Genomic DNA, 20392 nt, shown 5'->3' with positions numbered 1-20392 from the left:
AAAGGAAGACGCGGCGATAGGAGAAGCGCATGCGCCAAAGTACTCCGCTATAATCATAGAGATGGGAAGGCTATTTTAAATCTAAGTGGTGCTATGGATCGCCTCGGTCGAATCTTTCATAAAGTTCGAAAGCCGGCTGAACGGTACCCAGTCTGAATTTCCTATAAAATTTAAAACCAGTAATGTTACATGAGCATAATGAATCGTAATATGTGTTTCTAACAGTGATATCAATGCCTCTCTCTCTCTCTCTCTCTCTGCCTAGTGTAAATTTCAGTCTCCATTAAAGGATTAGCGCTGGATTTTGATCCGGAAGTCGCAATAAAGGCTATGAAGCCGTGTGAGTTTAGCCTTTTTTATCTCTATGCTGAAGAACATAGACATATCAACAAATTTTACTGGACTGGAAGTTGCCTGGCAACAGGATTTCCTAGTAATGTTTAGTAATGTTTGACTTTTTATCGGTAGAGGGCATGATGGCCAATGGCTCATAGGGGACGATGGACACTGCCGTTCCAGTAATTAAAAACTGGCTAGTTCATAGAAAACAGAGAGTGAGTGTAGGTGGGCAATTTTCTCAGTGGAGGGTGGTAAGCAGTGGGGTACCGCAGGGATCAGTACTTGGTCCACTGCTTTTTAACTTGTTCATTAATGATTTGGAGATGGGAGTAAGCAGTGAAGTGGCTAAATTTGCGGATGATACAAAGTTGTTCAGGGTGGTGAAAACCAGTGAGGATTGTGAGGCACTCCAAGGGGATCTGTCAAGGATGGGCGAGTGGGCGTCAACATGGCAAATGGGGTTCAATGTGGCCAAGTGCAAGGTGATGCACATTGGAGCCAAAAATCCTAAATATAAATACACATTGATGGGGTCTGAACTGGCAGAGACTGAGCAAGAGAGAGATCTTGGAGTTGTAGTGGATAACTCACTGAAAATGTCGAGACAGTGTGTGACTGCAATAAAGAAGGCCAATGCTATGCTGGGGATTATTAGGAAGGGTACTGAAAACAGATCAGCCAATATAATAATGCCCCTATATAAATCAATGGTGAGACCTCATTTGGAATACTGTGTGCAGTTCTGGGCACCACACCTTAAAAAGGATATTATAGCTTTGGAAAAAGTGCAGAAAAGGGCAACTCGAATGATAAAAGGGTTGGAACACTTTCCCTATGAGGAAAGGTTAAAGCGCTTAGGGCTCTTTAGCTTGGAGAAAAGACGACTGAGGGGTGACATGATCGAGGTTTATAAGATTATGCATGGGAAAGAGCAGGTAAAGAAAGAGGTACTTTTCTCCCTTTCTCACAATACAAGAACTCGTGGGCACTCCATGAAATTGCTGAGCGGTCGGGTTAGAATGGATAAAAGGAAGTACTTCTTCACCCAAAGAGTGATTAACACTTGGAATTCACTGCCACAGGAAGTGGTGGGTGCTACAAGCATGGATGGCTTCAAAAGGGAATTAGATAAGCATATGGAGCAGAGGTCCATCAGTGGCTATTAGCCACAAGGTATAGCTAGGGGCTCTGGGGCAAGTGATGCTCTGTCTTCTTGGTGCTTGGGGGGGGGTCAACAGTGGGAGGGCTTCTGGTGTCCTGGCCCCACTGCTGGACCTCCTGATGGCACTGGTATTTCTGGCCACTGTGTGACACAGAGTGTTGGACTGGATGGGCCTTTGGCCTGATCCAACATTGGTGTCTCTTATGTTCTTATTAGATAGAACGTGTGGTCACCGATTACGCCCCGGAAAAAAACCCTAGAAACAAACGCAGGAATTCTTCCTTTGAAGTCAGTTTTGTTTTTTGTGTGTTTAGCTTTTTCAAAGTGCTGTAAAGGCTTCTTGCTTGCGTTTGGTGTAGAGAAGAAACTGACGAATATTACAAGAGTGCTTTGATCGTCACCTTTTCAAATCACGGAGGCACCATATCTATAATTTTTTAGGAGCTGCAGGGCTGTTTCATTCCGTAGAATTTTTAGTGGGGTGTATGTTGGAACCGGAGCAGTTTGATCCGAAAGAAACGGGATTGCGCTTACCTCCTCACTGCACAGCACATCGCGATATTAAAGCATTTACCAGCAATTTGCTTGCATTATAAGGCCATTAAGGGAACACGCATTGCTTTTGCAAATAGAAAGAATAAGAGAAAGAAATAGAGCTTTTTGCGGAAACAAGCTTGCATGACCATATTAAACGTTGCTAGGCCGTTACTAGGGAAGTACTGACCTTGCTTGTTGTTGACATGTGATCAGCCAAAGAATGTTTGTGGTTTTGAAAAGGAACACAATGCTTCACACTCATGGTCAATGTTTTGTGATAAATTTTAATTCTAAGAAATGACCAGGAAAAATGTTTTTTTTGTATTCTATGGAAAATCTATTTAAGTATCTGTCCTGGGTACAGCATTCTGGGTACAGCTCTGTTTTGAAAGTGCCCCGAGGTACTTTTAGCTGTACCTGCGCGCATAATAAACAACTGTTGTTGACTCTCCTTCCTGAATCTCTGGTGGTCTGTCAGAATTCCCGCTACAGTATGCCTGTCCACACTTTAGGTGCTCAGCAGTTTTTAAATTTTATTTTTACACAGTTTGCACATGCGCATAGGCAGGCTTTGCGCAGGCGCAGAACCCAACCCGGAAAGCATGCCTTGAAGCGAAGATGTCCGAAACTGGCCTCCATGGGGTCCCGGACTCATCTAAAGCCTTACACTAGGCCCCCCTTTTTTGTTTTACAAATGCCGGGGCGAAGCTTCGCCCAAGCGCACATCGAGGAGACTTAAAAAAAACGGTGGCAGAAAAGCGGAAGCCTCAGGCTTCTGAACGGAAGTGGCTAGACACCAGCAGAGAGCGATCAGACAGGGATACTGCGGTTGGAACCGGTGCACTCAGGATACCAGCACTTGGGGACCTAGTAGCAGAATACAACGGTTTAAAGCTGTTTGTAACGGTTAGGGATGGAAGGCAGATGTTTGCTGTGTGATCGCCCGTAGGTACACCGATTCCAACCGGCATCTATACCGGCATAAATGCCCCATCTGAACGCACCCATAGATGGACAGGGGAACCTGGAAAGAAATGCAGTAAGAAGTGAATTCATTCTCAGAAGCCTTTACTTGCTTAATGTAACTATGCAATCCTAAGAACACTTTCGGGCCCAAGTAGTATTCTGAACACACCATGACCATTGGACCATATGAACACTAATAAAATCTAAATGAGAAATCAGACACATTGCTCAAAAATAAAGATATTTTAAAACATTTATTTAAATGTTATTACAACATGCAAGATGCAAAAAATTTAGAAAACTTGTAACATCATATAGAGAAGGAAAATCACAATACCTGATAGAAATTTTATAAACCAATGCCATTTGTTTCTGGAATTTATCTTCAAACCCTGAAAATACTGTAAATCAGATCTCCTTTTAAGACTACAAACTAGGCTTTGTGGTAACAATTCCTTCCTTGCGTTATCATTCACAGTTCCTTTCTGTCTGGGGTATATAATTTATAGTACATTCATCAAGCTATCTACTCCAAAGTCTCAATGAAATGAAAGGAATATTGCCTTAAACAATCATTCTAAGCACTATTAACGTGGATGTAAATTTCAGTGCTATTTACCTTCAAGTAAATGTGTTTAGTTTTGTGGCATTTGAACTACTGTAATCGCATTTCTTGGGTATACCATATCTTACACGATTTATCTCTTCATGCCGGATATACTTTTAAATGACAACAATTTCGCCAAGTGTGTTTTATTATTTATAATCTGCTTAAACAAGTAACAGTTTTAACTTATTGCACTGAAAACATGGCACTTAGTCAAATTACTAAAAGAGAACATCAGACACAGACTTGAAGTTCAAAATTTAACCAATCCTTTCAAGACTGAAAGTGTATTTTTAAATAGAAAAGATCTCTACAAGAGAGGTGTCGTAGTCTCGACTACATGAAAATTATAGACTTATTAAGATTGTCTTGGGCTCATGCTAGACGACCTACTAAAACTGGCCTACTAAAACTGTTGCTGATCCCCTGGGTCAAAGTCAACCACTGGTCACATAATTTCAGTATTAGTATGTTTTATACACTGTACTTGGCTCCAGGGAAATCGTTTCTTTGTTTTAATTCATATATTTCTTTCAGCAGAAAGCTTCTTCATGAACATTTATGGGAAATGCATTATTTTGATTGACGATATGTATGATATAAATGCACATGGTAACAGGACATAATTAATGTTTGATAGTGACCCTGGGGATGGAATTAGGAGTGATAATAGCAGCAGCTATTTAGTTCACAACACATAACAACTCTACATATCTAACATTCAGGCATTCATTAAACCACAACCAGTGGCCATAGGAGGGTGAAGGAACTAAAAAATCCGTGTGTTGTAATGGTTAGTGTTGGATTGGACTGGGGAGACCCAGGTTCTAATTGGCAGTAGACTTAAGAAGTTCAGTAGGTAACCTTGGGCCAGTCACACACACACACAGTCTAGGACTGCCAGCTCTGGGCTGGGAAATTTCTGGAGATTTTGGGGGTGGATCCTGGAGAGGGCAGGGCTTGGGGTGTGGAGGGACCTCAGTGGGGTATAATGCCATGCCATACACCTTCCAGAGCAGCCATTCTCTCCAGGGGAAAAGCTCACACCTTGAATAAAACTTTGTTGGTCTTAAAGGTGCCACTGGACTCTAACTTTGTTCTAGAGAGGAGTTGTAATACTAGAAGATCTCCAGCCACCACCTGGAGGCTTGCAACCCTAATTCAGCCTCACCTACATCACAGGGTTGTTGTGGAGACAAAATGCAAGATGGGAAAACCATATATATTGCCTTGGAGGAAAGGTGGGATAAAATGTTTATCTTGAAGTGAGAAATACTGCTACTGCTTTGGATTAACCTTGATAGATTCAAGGGCTATAACTGATGACTAGTCATCTCTGCACCCACAGAAATCATCCCAATTTATGTCATCTGATCCTGGAAGCGTATGTAAGGGTACCTAAAAATCTCTCATGGCCCTTGTGTGGAAAGCTTGGGTTTGTAAATATTCTTATGGATTATAGGGAATTATTCTCCTGCCACAACCACAAAAGTTCTGAATTAAGCTTTGCCTATTACACCCAGTGTTGAATTTTGTGGAAATGTCAGTATTCAGTGATGGTGAAAATGCTGAAATTTAAAACACGACTGTAGCTTTTTGAACTGCAGATCTACCAATTCTGACTTGCTGCAATTGAAGGGAAAAAAAGAATACATTCTTTTGATATTAAATAATTTGCTACAGACAGAAAACATTAAGTAACAGCTTAGAAAGCTCTGGAAATTAAGGATGTGAGGCAAATAAGAGACTTGTGTATGTGGCTGTTCATTTGATAGTGTTCTCTGAACTCCTTAAAACTAGAACGTTGCAAAATTTTGTGTGTTTACATTTGAAGTTAGCCTCATACCTGTAGTATTTGTTCAGAGTTTTCAACAGAACAGTTTTCAATACTTGTTAACATTTATGAACAATTTTATACATTTCCATTGCATAAATCTAAATCTCATTATATACTGTGAATCTTTGGATCTGTAATGAACCAAGACAAAAACTTCATGCACTCTAGTTTTAAAATTTGTTACACTGCACCTGTAAGGAAGAGAACTTTATAATTGTACAGCAACTAAGCACAATAAAAACAGGCATTGTCACCTTTGCGTTTCATTTCTTATTGGCACATAGTATTTTTAAACGTATAAAGTTTACATTTATCAAATAAATCCTGCATGATAACATTTATAAGAAATTACCATACACACTATATGCCAGGCACATGATGATATGATTATCCATTTGGGAGCACTACAGTCTTTTAAGCATCTTTTCTTCTGCTAGAACAGTGATTAATACATCTAAGAATTAATGTTCCCAAAGACAGCATATGTTTTATTTTGGAAAATAAAGGGAGTTCTTGTTATTTTATGTGGTTTTACCAATGTGACTAAGTATGGCTTTTCTTTCCCAGATGTGAGGCTATTATTGCATTACGCCCTGTCAATGAACCTTTGCGCAATTTTGCTATAACATGAAGTGGGTGTAGCCTTCTGCTCCTGTAACTATTACATCCATCCATATCCGCATAGCTTCTGGTGTTGGAGCCACCATATAATAGATTCTGTCATGTGTCTTAACGCTGAAAGTAAGTAATGGATTAGGACTCTGGGGAAAAAAGAGTGACAACATGAAATTAATAGTCTAAATATAAATTTTCTAGCAATAACCTGCAGCCTCATGACTAACTACTGAAAAACACAGATGTGGACTTTTCCATTGCTGGTTATCAGTTACAGACTAAGGCTGTTGTCACACACACTAAATAATCCACTTTCAGTGAACTTTCCAACTGGATTTTACTGTGTGAACTGGCAAAATCCAGCTGGAAAGTGCATTGAAAGTGGATTATTTAGTGTGTGTGACCGCAGCCTAAGATTCATCGCCTTCCACAGCTGAAACAAGACCAAGTGGAAAAAAGAACAGAGCTCTAACAGTTACAAAGACAAGTGGATTTAAATAAGCACAAATTTCCTAATATCTGTGCCAAAACATGCATCTGTCAAAACATCTACACAATTATGAAATGTACAAGAACCCTGTTCACATTTGTATCAGGCTGTCCTATAGGGAAAACTACATGTATTCACGTTTCTTTTCTATTACAATCTGTGAGTAGAAATTGTTATTGTTGCCTTAAAAGACACTGTAGATGTCAAGTAATATTTCATACATTTCTGAAATGGGTTTTCACTCCACTTTAAAAACATTCTGTAATATTTGTATATTTTCATTTCCCACTTTGGATGGGGAAGGTATATCATTCTCGCATGTACCTGTCTCACCCAACCCATCTGAAGATGGCCATATAAATATTACTGAACAAGAAGCACTTTAAAGACTAACAAAATTTGTGGCAGGGTATGAGCTTTCATGAGTCACCGAAGAAGTGAGCAGTGACTCACGAAAGCTCATACCCTGCCACAAGTTTTGTTAGTCTTTAAGGTGATACTGGACTCTAGCTCTTTTGTATTGCTACAGACAGGCTAACATAGCTTCCCATCTTGAAATATTACAGAACTATTTTAAAGTATTTATCATAAGCCCAGATCTGCTTTTTCTCTGTACCAGGACCACCATTACATTTGTACACCTATTGCAACCTTTTTCCCCCAAAATGCACTCTTTATGAATTACCTAGAGTGTTTTATCTCAGTTGCTTGACATGAACTATATGCTGATAAGAAATAATGAGAAGCAACAACACTTAAAATTCAAGCATTCTTATTATCTAGCTCTTTTATCTCTCCAAAGGAACTTCCTATTTTTTTTGTTTCTGTCCTTGTATTGTATAGTTGTATGCAATTTTTTTAAATGAGCATTTTGACCTGAAAAAAACCTGGAGATTAACAGTGATTTCCTAGGGCCATCACCTAGCCTTATTTGGTATGACCGCCAATTAACTATTTATTTACTTTATTTATTTATTGTCTACCTTTCTTGCTGAGACTCCAGGTGGATTATAGAGTGTAAAATATATAAGACAAACTATGAATACTGTGAATTTGTTGTTGATGCTGTTTACCTTATAGGCATTCTTTAGATGATCATAATAGACTTCTTCAATGGCTTGGAAATAAATTACTCCTTTTAATTTAGTTTCATGTTTGTCTAAAATAACAGAAAGGAACTCAGATGAAAATTTACACATAATCAAATAGCAAATGCCATGTGTATTTATGTATTAAGAAAACCTCTACTTTTTCCTGAGTTAAAATATTTGTATGCAACACACTCATTCAATGTGTGGATGTGTACTAGCAGCAGAAGTAAAAGTTCAGTCTTTCATACTGGAATTTCTGAAGAAGCATACGGGCCATGACCCCAAACTACACTGTTTCTTATATCCAAGTATTCAGGTTGTTTCTCAGGCCAACTGCAATTTTGGTGCTTTCTGTGGTCTTTAGTTAAGGGAGGTGGTAGCCATCTGAAATGGCTGACCCTATGTCAAGGAAAAACACTCAGTAGGTTGCCAGGTTCCCCCCCGGCTCCAGATTGGGAAAATCCTGGAGATTTGGGGATGGAGCCTGGGGAGGACAGGGACCTCAGTGAGGTATAATGCCACAGAGTCCACCCTCCAAAGCAGCCATTTTCTCCAAGGGAACTGAGCATTGTAGTCTAGAGATGAGCTGTAATTCCAGGGGATCCCTTGGTTCCACCTGGAGGCTGGCATCCCTAGCTGGCTAACTCTACATCTAATCTCAGCAGAAGGAGAGGATGGTGAAGAATTGGTATACAGAATGTGAGCAAGAAATGGAAATTTAAAAATGCAATTTTTTTATCATAGGGCTATTCAAAATGCCCTCTACTGCAAATGAGGAAGTTAAGGCCTCCCCCAATCATTCTTCTCTGGTCCTGTTTCCCTTTCTGGAACTGCTTATCTGACAGTCACTGCAATACATTTTGCTCCCTATGTGAGTATTGTCTAAATTGCAGAATCTGATTTTAACCAGTGTTCCCTCTAAACTGAGTTAGTACAAGCCAGCTCACCTTTTTTTTAGCCTCCGGCTCACACATTTTTGTCTCAATTCAGGAAAGATGGCTCCAGAGCAAACTAATTTATGCAGCGCTCAAATCGCTCGCTCACAACTTTAATGCCAGTAGTTCACAAAGAAGTTTTGTTCACAAGACTCCACAGCTTAGAGGGAGCATTGATTTTAACCCTAGTCATTTTTGTAGAAATGGAACAGCATTGGCCTTGCTGAAAAGTTCTTTTGAGCAAAAGTGTTTAGGATTAGGCTGGATTTGCTAACAAGTAGTTTATCTGTATGTCTCAATGGGATCATAACTAGATTGATTAGCGAACTGTTAGTAGGGTGAGTTACTACAATGCAAATTATGACTTGGGAAGCATCAGGACTAGTAAACAAATTATAAAATGCAGAACCCACAGAATTTAACAAAGAAGCAAGCTCCAAGCAATCCATGTTAGACACAAGGTACAACTCACCTGCATAGTAAGAAAAAGTTCTCTTGTTTCTGTCAAAGACAAACCACCGTTTTTTCCATGTTTTAATTTTTCCACCCATCTTAATAAGAAAGCCTCGGCAGGTCTTCTCAGTAAGTGAAACATGGTAACAAGTCTCTATGTTGTGACCAGCTGTCTCTATATGGCCTCGTAAATCAAAATCTTCCTTTCTGACCGGCAAATAACGAGTCAAAGGACGAGACTAATAAGAAAAACACACACTGTTATATTGGTTTATTTTTTTCTGAATACAAATATAATACAACTCTCAGTTCCTAACTGACACTCTTAACTGAAGAATTCCATTTGAATTCCCTGTTACTCAGGGGTCCCAGGCCAGGCTAACACATTAACCATTTACTGTCTGTTACACTTGTGTATAATCTAACCACTGAATATACATACACTATTAATGAAAAAAATATTTATTGAACACATGAAATTGCCTTACACGGAATCAGACCATTTGGTCCATCAAGGTCAGGCTTGTCTACTCAGACTTGGTAATGGCTCTCCAGAATCTCAGGCAGAGGTTTCTCATACCACCAACTATCTGATCCTTTTAACTGGAGACGCCAGGGATTGATTCTGGGACCTTCGTACTCTACTGCTCGGCTTTGGCTCCTCCCCAAGTGACACCTTGGCCAGATGATGTACAAAGCATGGAGATGCTCATATATGGAACAGTACAGTATTAATAACAGATTACTTACTTGTGACCTTTGCTTCTCACGTATCTTTACTTCTTTTTCAATTAGTTTTTGTCGCTGGCTAGTTTCTTCTTGCAACCTTTTCTCTAGTTGCTCTCTGCGACGCTTTTCATCTTCTAATGCTCTTTTCTTAGCTTCCATTTCTCGTTCCTAAAAGCCATATCATACATTGAATCATAAATTGAACTTTATGCTAACTTTAAAATACCAATTCATCTCAAAAACAGTGCCTTATAAACCCGATCATCAATCTGGCAGCCTGATCTTAAAAATCTGCACTGTCTGATGTCTCTACATGTTGCTTAAGGCCAATGTGATGTTCTGTTTTTTTTAATTAATGTTCTACTGCTGAATCTCTAGAGAAATGCCAAAAGATCTCAGAAATAATGTGATGGTGCAACAGTCCTTAATATGTGTTACTGCTGCTATTCTACTATGTGTACCATGGATATCTTTAAAAGGCATTAGAAATGATACTGGGCAATAGTATTGGTATGATATTACAAGCATCAACAATGAGGATTTGACGTGAACTGAAATCTGGAGAGAAAATGGGGCAAGAAAATGAGGGCTGCACAGCCAGCATGGCAATGATGTCACTTTCAGTTATACTCTTGCAATCCCCCCAAACCCTATGGTAAAGCTATACAGTTTGTCATTTCCAGTTACGTGATTGGAAGTGACATTGCAACATTGCATGATGTTGGACTTTAGTCCAAAAAGCTTTATGTAGACAAAAAAAGTAAGCAGTCATGTTGGTTCTTAGCAAAAGTACAAACCAAAAGCCATGTAATAGCTTCAAACTATACTTTTTTTTGGCAGAATATTTGCTAGGAATATTTTAAAGTTACCCTCGATTCAAGCAATCGTGTTTTTTCAGCGTGAGCTTGTTTCAAAAGTCTTTCCATCTCTTCTATTCTTGCAACATTTGAAGTACTGGCACTGTAAGAAAAAATATTTCTTTGAGTAAGCAGTTCAACAGAAAATACAGTGTTCACAGTATTTTAAAACTGATAATTTAGGATGTATGAGAAGGATACATGCCAGTCCCATTAGCATGTTCACAGGGGAGAAATGGCCCTGCCCCCAGCCCATCTTAGCCCTACCTCCCAAAGGAGAGAGCGAGAGCACCTGCCCAGCCAGCCCCAAGCAGGAGGTGCCTGACCAAGACAGATGGACAGGCAGGTGAAGGCTGGGCCAGGTGATGGTGGACTGGGAGGGTGCATTCCTTACTGCAGTGCGCACTCCTTCCCCGCACCTCCAGTTTGTACCCTCCCCTCTCTCTGTGGGCTGCAGTGGCCCTGGTAGGGGGAAGGTGGCCACAGTGGGGGACCCTTATGCCATCAGCCCACTGGAACTGTTCCCAGTAACCTTAATGGCCAGTCCTGTATGTTTGGGTAACTAAACACAAATTTACTGAAACAATATATGATGCACATATGTACATGTGCCTAACAAAGAATTATTGTTTAACACAAGCAGTACTTTATTAAATGTACATGGCAGTGCAAGCTTAAGCAGAGTGCAACTCTGCTTAGAACTGCACTGAAAAGATGATTTAATTAACAGAATAAGACTAACTTACCAAAAGTTAATGAAACAATATTTCTTGTACATGGAAGATTTTAAAATCAGTATCAGCATCTCGTATTTCTAATTACATTTACTGCAGTAATTAAATATTGCCACAGTTTACCTGGAAATGTTATCTGGGGAGCAGGCAGATATACTGGTTTCCATGCTGTCAGAACTGTCTAAGCTTAGAGTATCAAAGGCATGGTCCTTGTAACTGTGATCAGGATAATGGAACGTGTTCAGATACACATTAGACTCTGAGGCAGTTCTGCTGTAGAACTCAGGAGATTTCTGGCTTTCATCTTCACATATAAGCTGGTGGTTATATCCTAAAAACAGAAACAGGAAATGGATGTTGGTTTCCCTTTGTTTTGTATTTCAGATATTCTGGAATGAAAATGCAAAAGCATTTTGAACATTGTTCCATTCTGAATCATATGAGTAGTGTAACCATTTCCTAGTAAGAATTGCTCTTGAGATACTGACAACTGATTGGAATTTCAAGTATTTTCACAATTTTTGATTTGTATTCTCACGTTACTTAAGAAGCTCATTGTCTGCCTTGATCCCCTTTTGTAAAATGGGATTTTACATGAAATATTCTAATTTCTGACTTTAATTCATGGATACAAACATGAGAGTTATGTGGTCAAATATCTTAATCTGGGAATTGATACAGATAGGCCGATTTTTCCCTATCCCTGACTTAGTATCTTCTGCTGTCAAGGCCTTGGAAGTCTGGTATTTTTTTTCCCTTTTCTTCCTTCACTGCAGAACCTGAGAGAGTCCTGGGCAAACCCAACTGTGCAGTACCCAGCCACTGAATCTCATCTCTATTTTCCAGAACCTCCAGTTCTCCGACCCCTTTGCTGATGCAACTACAAGGTCGCAATTTACTACATCCATGTAAGTTTCAAACAACAAAATGGAAGAAAAACACTGACTACTGTTCGGGTTATTGCAGATGACTATGACAAAAAAGAAATTGTGAAATCATTCAAAAAGAAATTTATTTTTAATGGTGCTGTAACTGAACATCCTGAAAAGGGGGAAGTGATCCAACTGCACAGTGACTAGAGGAAGAATGTTTGCCAATTCCTTGTGCAGGCTGGCATTATTAAGGGAAATCAGCTGAAGGTTCTTGACTTCTAAAATGTGTTTGCTTACAGAAAGAACTCTGCAAGTTTTGTTCTTACCACAGCTGGCTACTCTGTGAAATATGATTCTTTGCATTAATGGACTTTCCATTCAAAATCTGATTTGCTTTTGCATGACCACATAAGACATATGGAATATAGACTAGAAACACATTAAAAATGGCAGTAAGATTGTCATGAAAGATTCTGGAGAATTTTAACACATTTCCAATGGAAATGTTTTCCTGCTGATCTTTCAGCATATTGCTTTTCGCCTAATTTAAGTGTTATATTGAAACTATGTTTGTTGCAGCTTAAATAAAATACCTCTTATCTTTTTTAAAAAAGAGAGAGAACTTCTCATCTTTTACCTGGCCATGGCAGCCGAACTTCAGGAAGTTTATGGTCATTACATTAATTCTGTGCTATAATACTGTTTTCATACTGTACCCTACTTTTTTCATGCCTGCAACAGATTTGTTGGAGGGAAAGTGACTATGTTCAAATCCCTTACACACTTTGGCCCACCTATCCTTCAAATATTGGTAGCTTGTTTTGTATGCTCCTAAATATCAGAAACAGACTGAAGACACTGATTATTCCTCCTCTACTGACCAGATGTGCCTTAAGTATACTAAGGTCAAGAAGAGCATTCTAAAAATTATTAGAATTCAGATGATCATTTTATTAATCTAGTTTCTAGTTCACATAGTTTGATACAAAGCATTTCAATATGACAAACTAGAACATGACAAACTTGGGGAAATTTCAAAATACAAGCCGTAAAAAAACTTTAGACAGAAGTTTTATGGAAAATATCAGGTTGAAAGAGATGAGCGTTACCTTTGATACTTGCACTTTTGGAATGACTAATAGCTCCTTTTAAAAAGATTTTTTTGGTAAGAGAAAAGAAAAAAAACAAATTACTGTAAATTCAGCCTTTTGCATATGTGAAATACAAATGCAAGAGGAAAGCACTTTTTATGTACACTAGTTTTTAGTAGTTATTCAGTTCTCCCCTTACATGCAATCAGGATTAATTTACTGTAGGACAACTTGGGGAAATTTCAAAATACAAGCAGTAAAAAAAAGCAGACTTCAACACACACAATAGTTATAGGCTTGCCAAGCTCCCCCGGGGGCGGAGAAAAGAGGCCCGTTCCCAGCCGGCGGTGGATCGGGCCCCGGGGGGAACCCCACCCCGATGTGCATGTCACCCGGAAGTGACACGACCACGCCGGGCACGCTGGGGGCGGGACCACGGTCATCCGAGGGAAAACTCTATGGTTTTCCCTTGAATGGTTGTGCCCCCGCCCCCAGTGTGCCTGGCGTCGTCACGTCACTCCAGCCACCAGCCGGGAGTCCCCCGCTGCGGCTCAAAAAGCACTTGGCAACCCTAAATAGTTATAAGTAAACTGAAATAAAATCAGAGTCAAATTATTCAGGGCGGAAAAAAAATTTAACTGCTGAAGTGCTATGTTTTGCATGTTACAGATTCTCACCAGCAAAATATAGAACTTCCCTGCTCTTGTCTTTTTACGCACAAGTAGGTATGCATCTCATTTCATACTCATAAATATATTTATTTTATTAATTTTATTATACTTCTATCCCACCCTCCCCCGCAAGCAGGCTCCGGCAGTTGAACACACAGTGGTGTCCACATTATTAATTATACTCCAGGTTGCATAGAAGAGGGAAAACTGAGACAGTAGCAAGAACAGCAGTGCCAAGTCATTAGAGAAAGATAACCTCTGACTCTGTTGCAGTCAGAGGCTGCTCCATACATAGTGTGTAAAGGCCCCTCCTGACTTAGGAGGGAGGGATCTTTAAAATATCAGTATGCCTACATGTGACTGTTTTTGTTGTTCTTGAGATTTGTTTTCAAGGCTTTGAGCTAGATCTAGTTCAGAGGGCACAGTCCCTGTCTGCTTCTCTAGGCTAGCATTAAGCGCCCTATAAAGAGAACTTCTCCTGGAAAAGATTCTAAATGGAGTTAGAAAAATTCAGATTGAGTTGTCTAAATTAAAGGACTGGCGGATACAGAGCTTGAGCTGAGTGAGAAAATAGGGTGCTGCTTCTTTTATTATGGGGGACAATTCATTTTAGGAGGATCTGGAAGGAAAATAAATGAGTGGGGATTTGAGTCAGTGAGTCAGTGACATGCCTCTGAAAGCTTACAAGTAAGTCTTCCCATTATTTGCCTCTTTTGCTTAGAATGCTGATTTTTTCTGGACAGCATTGCTCCATGTAAACCTCATGGGTTATTGGTGCTGACAGATATGTTCCATGAATGTAACTCATCCATTTAAAAAGCCATCTAAGGTAGACCTACTATGTGTCCTTCTATGTGTCTATTATATATAGTCTGAAGAAGCCAACTATACAGACATCATTTTGTAGGGCTGCTTTAATTTATTTTCCTTTTTATTTCTGCACAAATGGAACATCTGGGAAGGGCAGGAAGAAGGAGCAATTTAGAGCATGGCATTCCATAGCATTATAGGACAAGTTGAGTCAGAGGTATAATTTGGAAGGTTTTGTATTTGGGCTCAGACTTGTATGTTGTGATCTCAGGCAAGCCACTTGCTTTTCAGCCTCACTAGTTTACTTTCTGTGAAATGGAGATTATGCTGCAGTAACAGTAAAAAAAAAAAAGTAGGGTCAAAGCAAAGGTTTGGTTTCTGGGGCACAGCCTCATACTTGATTTGTTAGTTTGGGCAAGTAAGTTTGTCTCCACTGTTTTCCAACAGTGACCAGCTAATTACAAGCAGGGCATTTATTTTGGCCTCCTTTCCACACCACTGCTCTAGATGGAAAAACAAACATCATAAAACAATTTAATGTATTAAACTGAATTTGCCCCAAACATCTTGTGTAGGAGAGCAGATACTTAACTACCAAGAGTATTCTACTGCATTATAAAGAATTATGGTGGAGTAACACACATTTTTGTGGGATGGATAACAATGTTTTTGTATAGTCTGTTCAGTTTACCATTAAACCATACAGCCATGCAAAACCACATCTGATATAGAAACAAATAGAATTAAATCATTTTAGAGGGTAAATGGGGATATTGCAAAAAGCAAACAACAAATTAAAACACTGAAGTAAAGCAGCAAAATCAGTTATTTAAAGCACTTAATTTCCCCCCCACTACAATCTGATAACATGGAACAATACTGAAGTCAGAACTATGCTTTTAATACCTTTTCTTTGGGGAGGATTTGAAGGAACACAGTCAAGTATAGTTATATTTAAAATATCTTTTTTGTCTTAGAAATAACAGCAGTCATGCAATCTTAGTACCTTATTAAAATTAACTATAAATTATTTTCACTTGGATTGGAGTTACACAGAAGACTGTCTGTCCAAATCCCTCTGTATGTTAATATAATTGATCCCACATTAGCTGCAATGTGCTAAAATTGCCCCTCCAACAGCACCAGCTTGTGAGGGGGGGGCAGGAAAAATCCCAGTGCAATACATAAATAAATAAATGCCACTGAATGCTGCAGAATGGGAGGGGAAAGGAGGCCGTTGGGAGGTGGTGAAGCTGCTTGGGGCACGACTGCAGCACTGTGCAGTTGCACAGACTCTCAGTGGCTAGTAGAACCAAGTGCCAACAAGTGATGTTATTCCATGTTTACACAGGGTTCCACTAGCCACTTAAAAGCTGAGCCACAGGAGCTCAGCTCCCTCCTCTTCCTGTCATTAAGGGCACTACCTTTCCTTCCCTGTCACCAGTGCTCAGTGGTGGGCCTGGGATATTCTCGACAAGCCACTTCTGCACACCAGAAAGCATGCAAGTAACATGTACATCTCTTGGTGGGCTGGAGTGACCCAGGAAAACCCTCAGGTGATTATGCAAGGAGGTTTTTGTATGTTGGGTTCATTTTATTTTTCTACCAGATCAGTGATGTGCCTGAAAAAATTAACATAATTATAAAGCTGCTTTATACTTAGACAGTTGGGTTGATCTAGCTCAGCACTGTCTAATCTGACTGGCAGTACCTGTCCAGAGACTCAAGTAAAGCAAGGTCTTTCCCAGCACCTGCTACCGGAGTTTTTTAACTGTAGATGCTGAGGGGCTTTAGTCTGGAACTTCCTGAATGCTAAGCATGTGTTCTGCTGCCCCAGGCCTTTTCCCACTAAAATGGGCCCATATGAACAGAATGGGCCATTTTTGTGGGCTTGTAATTTTTGTAGGCTTATTTTCAAGGCTGTACTTTCGGATATCTATACTCTGTTCCTTCTATTCTCATTGCAGACAAGGCCACAGTGCAGGGGGTTCAGTGAAAATAAAGCTATGAGGCCAAGTGTCTTACACCACTGAAGGAATTTGGTGGTAAAGCTCTGATACTTTTCAGCTGGGTGTGCTGCAATTCCAAGGCTTTACTATCAACCAGCAGCAATGATTACCTGACAAAAGTTTAACAATATGGACTTTCAACACAGTTTCACTCTAAACAACTTGATGGTGTTCCTTTTGTCAGTATTGTCCGCTACAGCAAACATATACATTCACATAAAGGATGTTTCTCATACCTTTTTTGCCTTTTCCTGATTTTAAAAAGACAAAAACAGTTTGTTTGTTTTTAAAAAGGTCCTTTATACTATACGCATTTAGAAGAAGAAGAAATACACTTTCTAAAACAAATATTCTACCAAGTACATTGAAGACAAGCTACAGTTAAGGAAATCAGGAATGGGAAAGTTGAGCTAGCCAATCTGTCTCCTAGAACACATTTTTTCCCTAATTGCAATGCGTTATGCATTTGAAAATCCTACTTAGATATAAATTCTTGTGGTTTCAGTGGACTTTATTTCCATGTAACCTTAGGTTCTGGCTTAGGTTACACCCTGGTGGGGGTTCTCCAGTTTTGGGTGTTCCTCTCTACTGCCAGCAAGCTGGCTGGTGATGGGAATTTCCCTCCCAACAGGGAAGAATGCCAAAAATAAACATGACATGCTTACACGACCCAGAAGTGACATAGGCACCTGGGGGGGACACTCGGTTTTTGGGCAAAACTCTATAGTAGAAGCTAATTCTACCATAGAGTTTTGCCCCAAAACCAGGGCATTGTCCCCCCCTCCCCAACATGCCTACTTCACCTCCGGGTCACGTAGGCACATTGCATTTATTTTCAGTTTACCCCCAATACCCTGCTGGCAGGTCCAAGGGTATGTTTATGTTAAGCTCCTGTGGCTTAACATAAAAAAATCGATCCACCTCTCTCAGAAGGCCAGATAACAACCTGAAAGTTTGAATTACTTAAACATTTCTAATATTTATTGCATTTTGATAGCTGCTACTCATGTGCTAAGCCCAATCCATGTCTATGAAGCCTTGACTGACTCTGACAACAAGAGGCCAGTTGTAGGACCAGACATCTAGGGATATGTTCCAGTTGCCTTTATGTAGTTTTCATTTAATGTGCATTGTAAATCACAAGGGATATTCATCAACCATCCTAACCCCTAGTACTCCAAACACTTAATAACTGATCCAAACAAGAAAGCTTTTTGACATTTAAGGAAGGCTCAGGGAGACACTAACAATTAAATAAACCTCCCTCCCATGTGCACTGCTCATAATTCATGTATGTGCCTGCATCAAGACCATGGAAACAACAGCTCTAGATGTGACTGGGAGTGGCACTTTTTAAAAGTAACACTTAAAATCGGATTCTACAAACTCAAGTACTAATCGGAAAAATATAAAAGATCAAAACCACTAAAGCACCAAAGGATTATGGATTTTCAAGTATGGTATTCTACTTTTAATCAGTCTAAAAATATTGCCCACTGAATGGAACTATTCTTATAAAATAACAAAGCACATAGAATATATCTAAATGATCTGTGTAAATTAACTTCATTTCCCATTTTTACTCAAGAGACCTATAAGCTAAATGTTAAATATTACAAAAACTAATAAGAAAATTAATTCCATAAAAATGTTGTGGCTGAAACATTGTACCTTAAACAGTGTATTTACAAATCAAAAAGAGAAACAAATGTCCAAGTACCGATTCTGGTGATTACCATTGAGCTGCATTCGGGATTTTGTTCAGTAATGTTTTATTGCATACTAATATAGGAAGAGTTGTTGAAGAGCCTTACCTCTATGCACCCTCCTTGATTCAGACTCTTTGGTCAAACAATGGGGAAGAACACTGCCACAGCTGTTACTTTGTCCAAGTGGCAAGTGACCCTGTATGAAATAGTGCAAATGCCTAGTTACAGGTACTGTTCATTCAATGTAGTAAAGAATAAGAGTCCAGTAACACCTCAAAGACTAACAAAATTTTGAAAGAAGAATTCGAAAACAACTGGCGAGTTTTCTATGACTATTACTGATTTCTTTAGTTCTATATCTGAAAGGTTTAATAGTATACGATAATACTATAAGACAGTTTTAATATGAAATGAAGAGTAGTATGTGTTGTTTATTATAACAAATTGTGTGAAATCTTATAAAAATTTCTATAATGTTATCTATGTTATACTATATAACAGACTAGATCGATAAGATAAAAACAAAAATATAGTATTAGAAAATGGTAGAATGAGTAAATCATTATACAGGTTATTTAAGTTAATAGGTCATATATATTTTAAGCTATATTCTTATGCCTTACACCATATATATCTTGTTAAACATTTAGGCTATTATACCATATACTTTTTTACATATAGATATGTATATTTTGAATAAGGAATGTCCTCAATATCTGTAAAATTGCCCTCGCACTAGGTTTCTGGTAATTATATTTTCTATCTGTTTTTCCCTATTCCTTCTTTTTTCTGTATCCCTTATAATAAAAAAAATAATTTTAAAAAAGACTAACAAAATTTGTGGTAGGGTATGAGCTTTCGTGAGTCACTGCTCACTTCAGATATCTTGATCTATGTTCATTAATTGTTATTCAGATCATTAACACTTTCATGAGTGACTTGTGCTTCCTGCTCTACATTCTTTGCAATGCCTGAAGTGGTACTGTTGTATCTCCTGTCTTTTTGTAAAACTTGCAAGCTGTTTCTGGAATTGGAGGATTCATTTCAATCTACAAGAGATGTTAGGGTTGCCAGGTAGGATTCACACAGCAGCAGGGAGGGACTTTCTGGGAGTGGGGGGGGAGCATGTGACATGCATGCAACATAATGATGTCACGCAACAGAAGAGTTTTGCCTACAATACCATAGCATCGCTACACAGCATCACTGATGTGATGATGTCACTTCCGTGTGATGTCATTATGTCACATTTGGGAGTGGGATTCCCCCACCCCCAACTGTGGAATGGCATCCCTAAGAAATGTCAACTTTGAACATTACAGAGAAGCACAGGAAGCCAGAACCACTCCCATTTCCTGTCTTCCCCCATTTAGCCACCCTGAGCCTGCTACGGCAGGGTATAAATCCGATAGATAGATAGATAGATAGATAGATAGATAGATAGATAGATAGATAGATAGAAATAGTAACATTGGAAGCTGCTCAAAATAGGGTTGCCAAGTCTGAAGCGGCGCTGGAGCGGGGGACTGCAGCGCCGTTCTGGGAGTGTGCGCACACGCACACCACAACCACGTCACCCAGAAGTGACGCGACCATGCTGGGGGTGGGGCAACGACCATCCGAGGGAAAACCATAGAGTTTTCCCTCGGATGACCGTGGCCCCGCCCCCAGCGTGCCCAGCGTGGTCGTGTCACTTCCGGGTGATGGGCACGTCACGTGCTTTGGGGGTAGGGTTCCTACCGGGGCACGATTTGCCAGCGGCAGGGAACAGGCCTCTGGGGCGGGGGTTTCCCTGCCCCCCAGGGGGACTTGGCAAGCCTAGCTCAAAACCACATACAGAGCTGGACATTCCACAGAAGTACAGACGGAATGTTATCA

General features: G+C 39.6%; 1 protein-coding gene and 1 long non-coding RNA gene across 2 annotated transcripts in view; one reads left to right on the top strand and one right to left on the bottom strand.

Annotated features, from left to right (window-relative positions):
* Positions 1 to 62: 62 nt before the first annotated feature.
* LOC107105914 lies at positions 63 to 12260 on the top strand. The gene is made up of 3 exons (XR_001482356.1): positions 63 to 143; positions 266 to 340; positions 12199 to 12260. It is a non-coding gene; the product is annotated as an uncharacterized LOC107105914 (long non-coding RNA).
* Positions 4763 to 20392, bottom strand: part of PHLDB2 (pleckstrin homology-like domain, family B, member 2) — a 72531-nt gene continuing 56901 nt past the window's right edge. Inside the window, exons 13-21 of the mRNA XM_015405961.1 lie at positions 18620 to 18710; positions 17042 to 17056; positions 13334 to 13369; positions 11476 to 11683; positions 10631 to 10721; positions 9783 to 9929; positions 9052 to 9271; positions 7627 to 7712; positions 4763 to 6209 (exon numbers count right to left, since the gene is read on the bottom strand). Coding sequence (XP_015261447.1) covers positions 6069 to 6209; positions 7627 to 7712; positions 9052 to 9271; positions 9783 to 9929; positions 10631 to 10721; positions 11476 to 11683; positions 13334 to 13369; positions 17042 to 17056; positions 18620 to 18710 — 1035 coding nt within the window. The 3' untranslated portion in view covers positions 4763 to 6068. The remainder of the gene's footprint in view (positions 6210 to 7626; positions 7713 to 9051; positions 9272 to 9782; positions 9930 to 10630; positions 10722 to 11475; positions 11684 to 13333; positions 13370 to 17041; positions 17057 to 18619; positions 18711 to 20392) is intronic.

Source organism: Gekko japonicus, unplaced genomic scaffold (assembly GCF_001447785.1).
Source record: "Gekko japonicus isolate JY-2015 unplaced genomic scaffold, Gekko_japonicus_V1.1 scaffold365, whole genome shotgun sequence".
Taxonomy (NCBI): Eukaryota; Metazoa; Chordata; class Lepidosauria; order Squamata; family Gekkonidae; genus Gekko; species Gekko japonicus.
The sequence above is the reverse complement of the archived record's forward strand: the minus strand, read 5'-3'. Positions and strand labels throughout refer to the sequence as shown.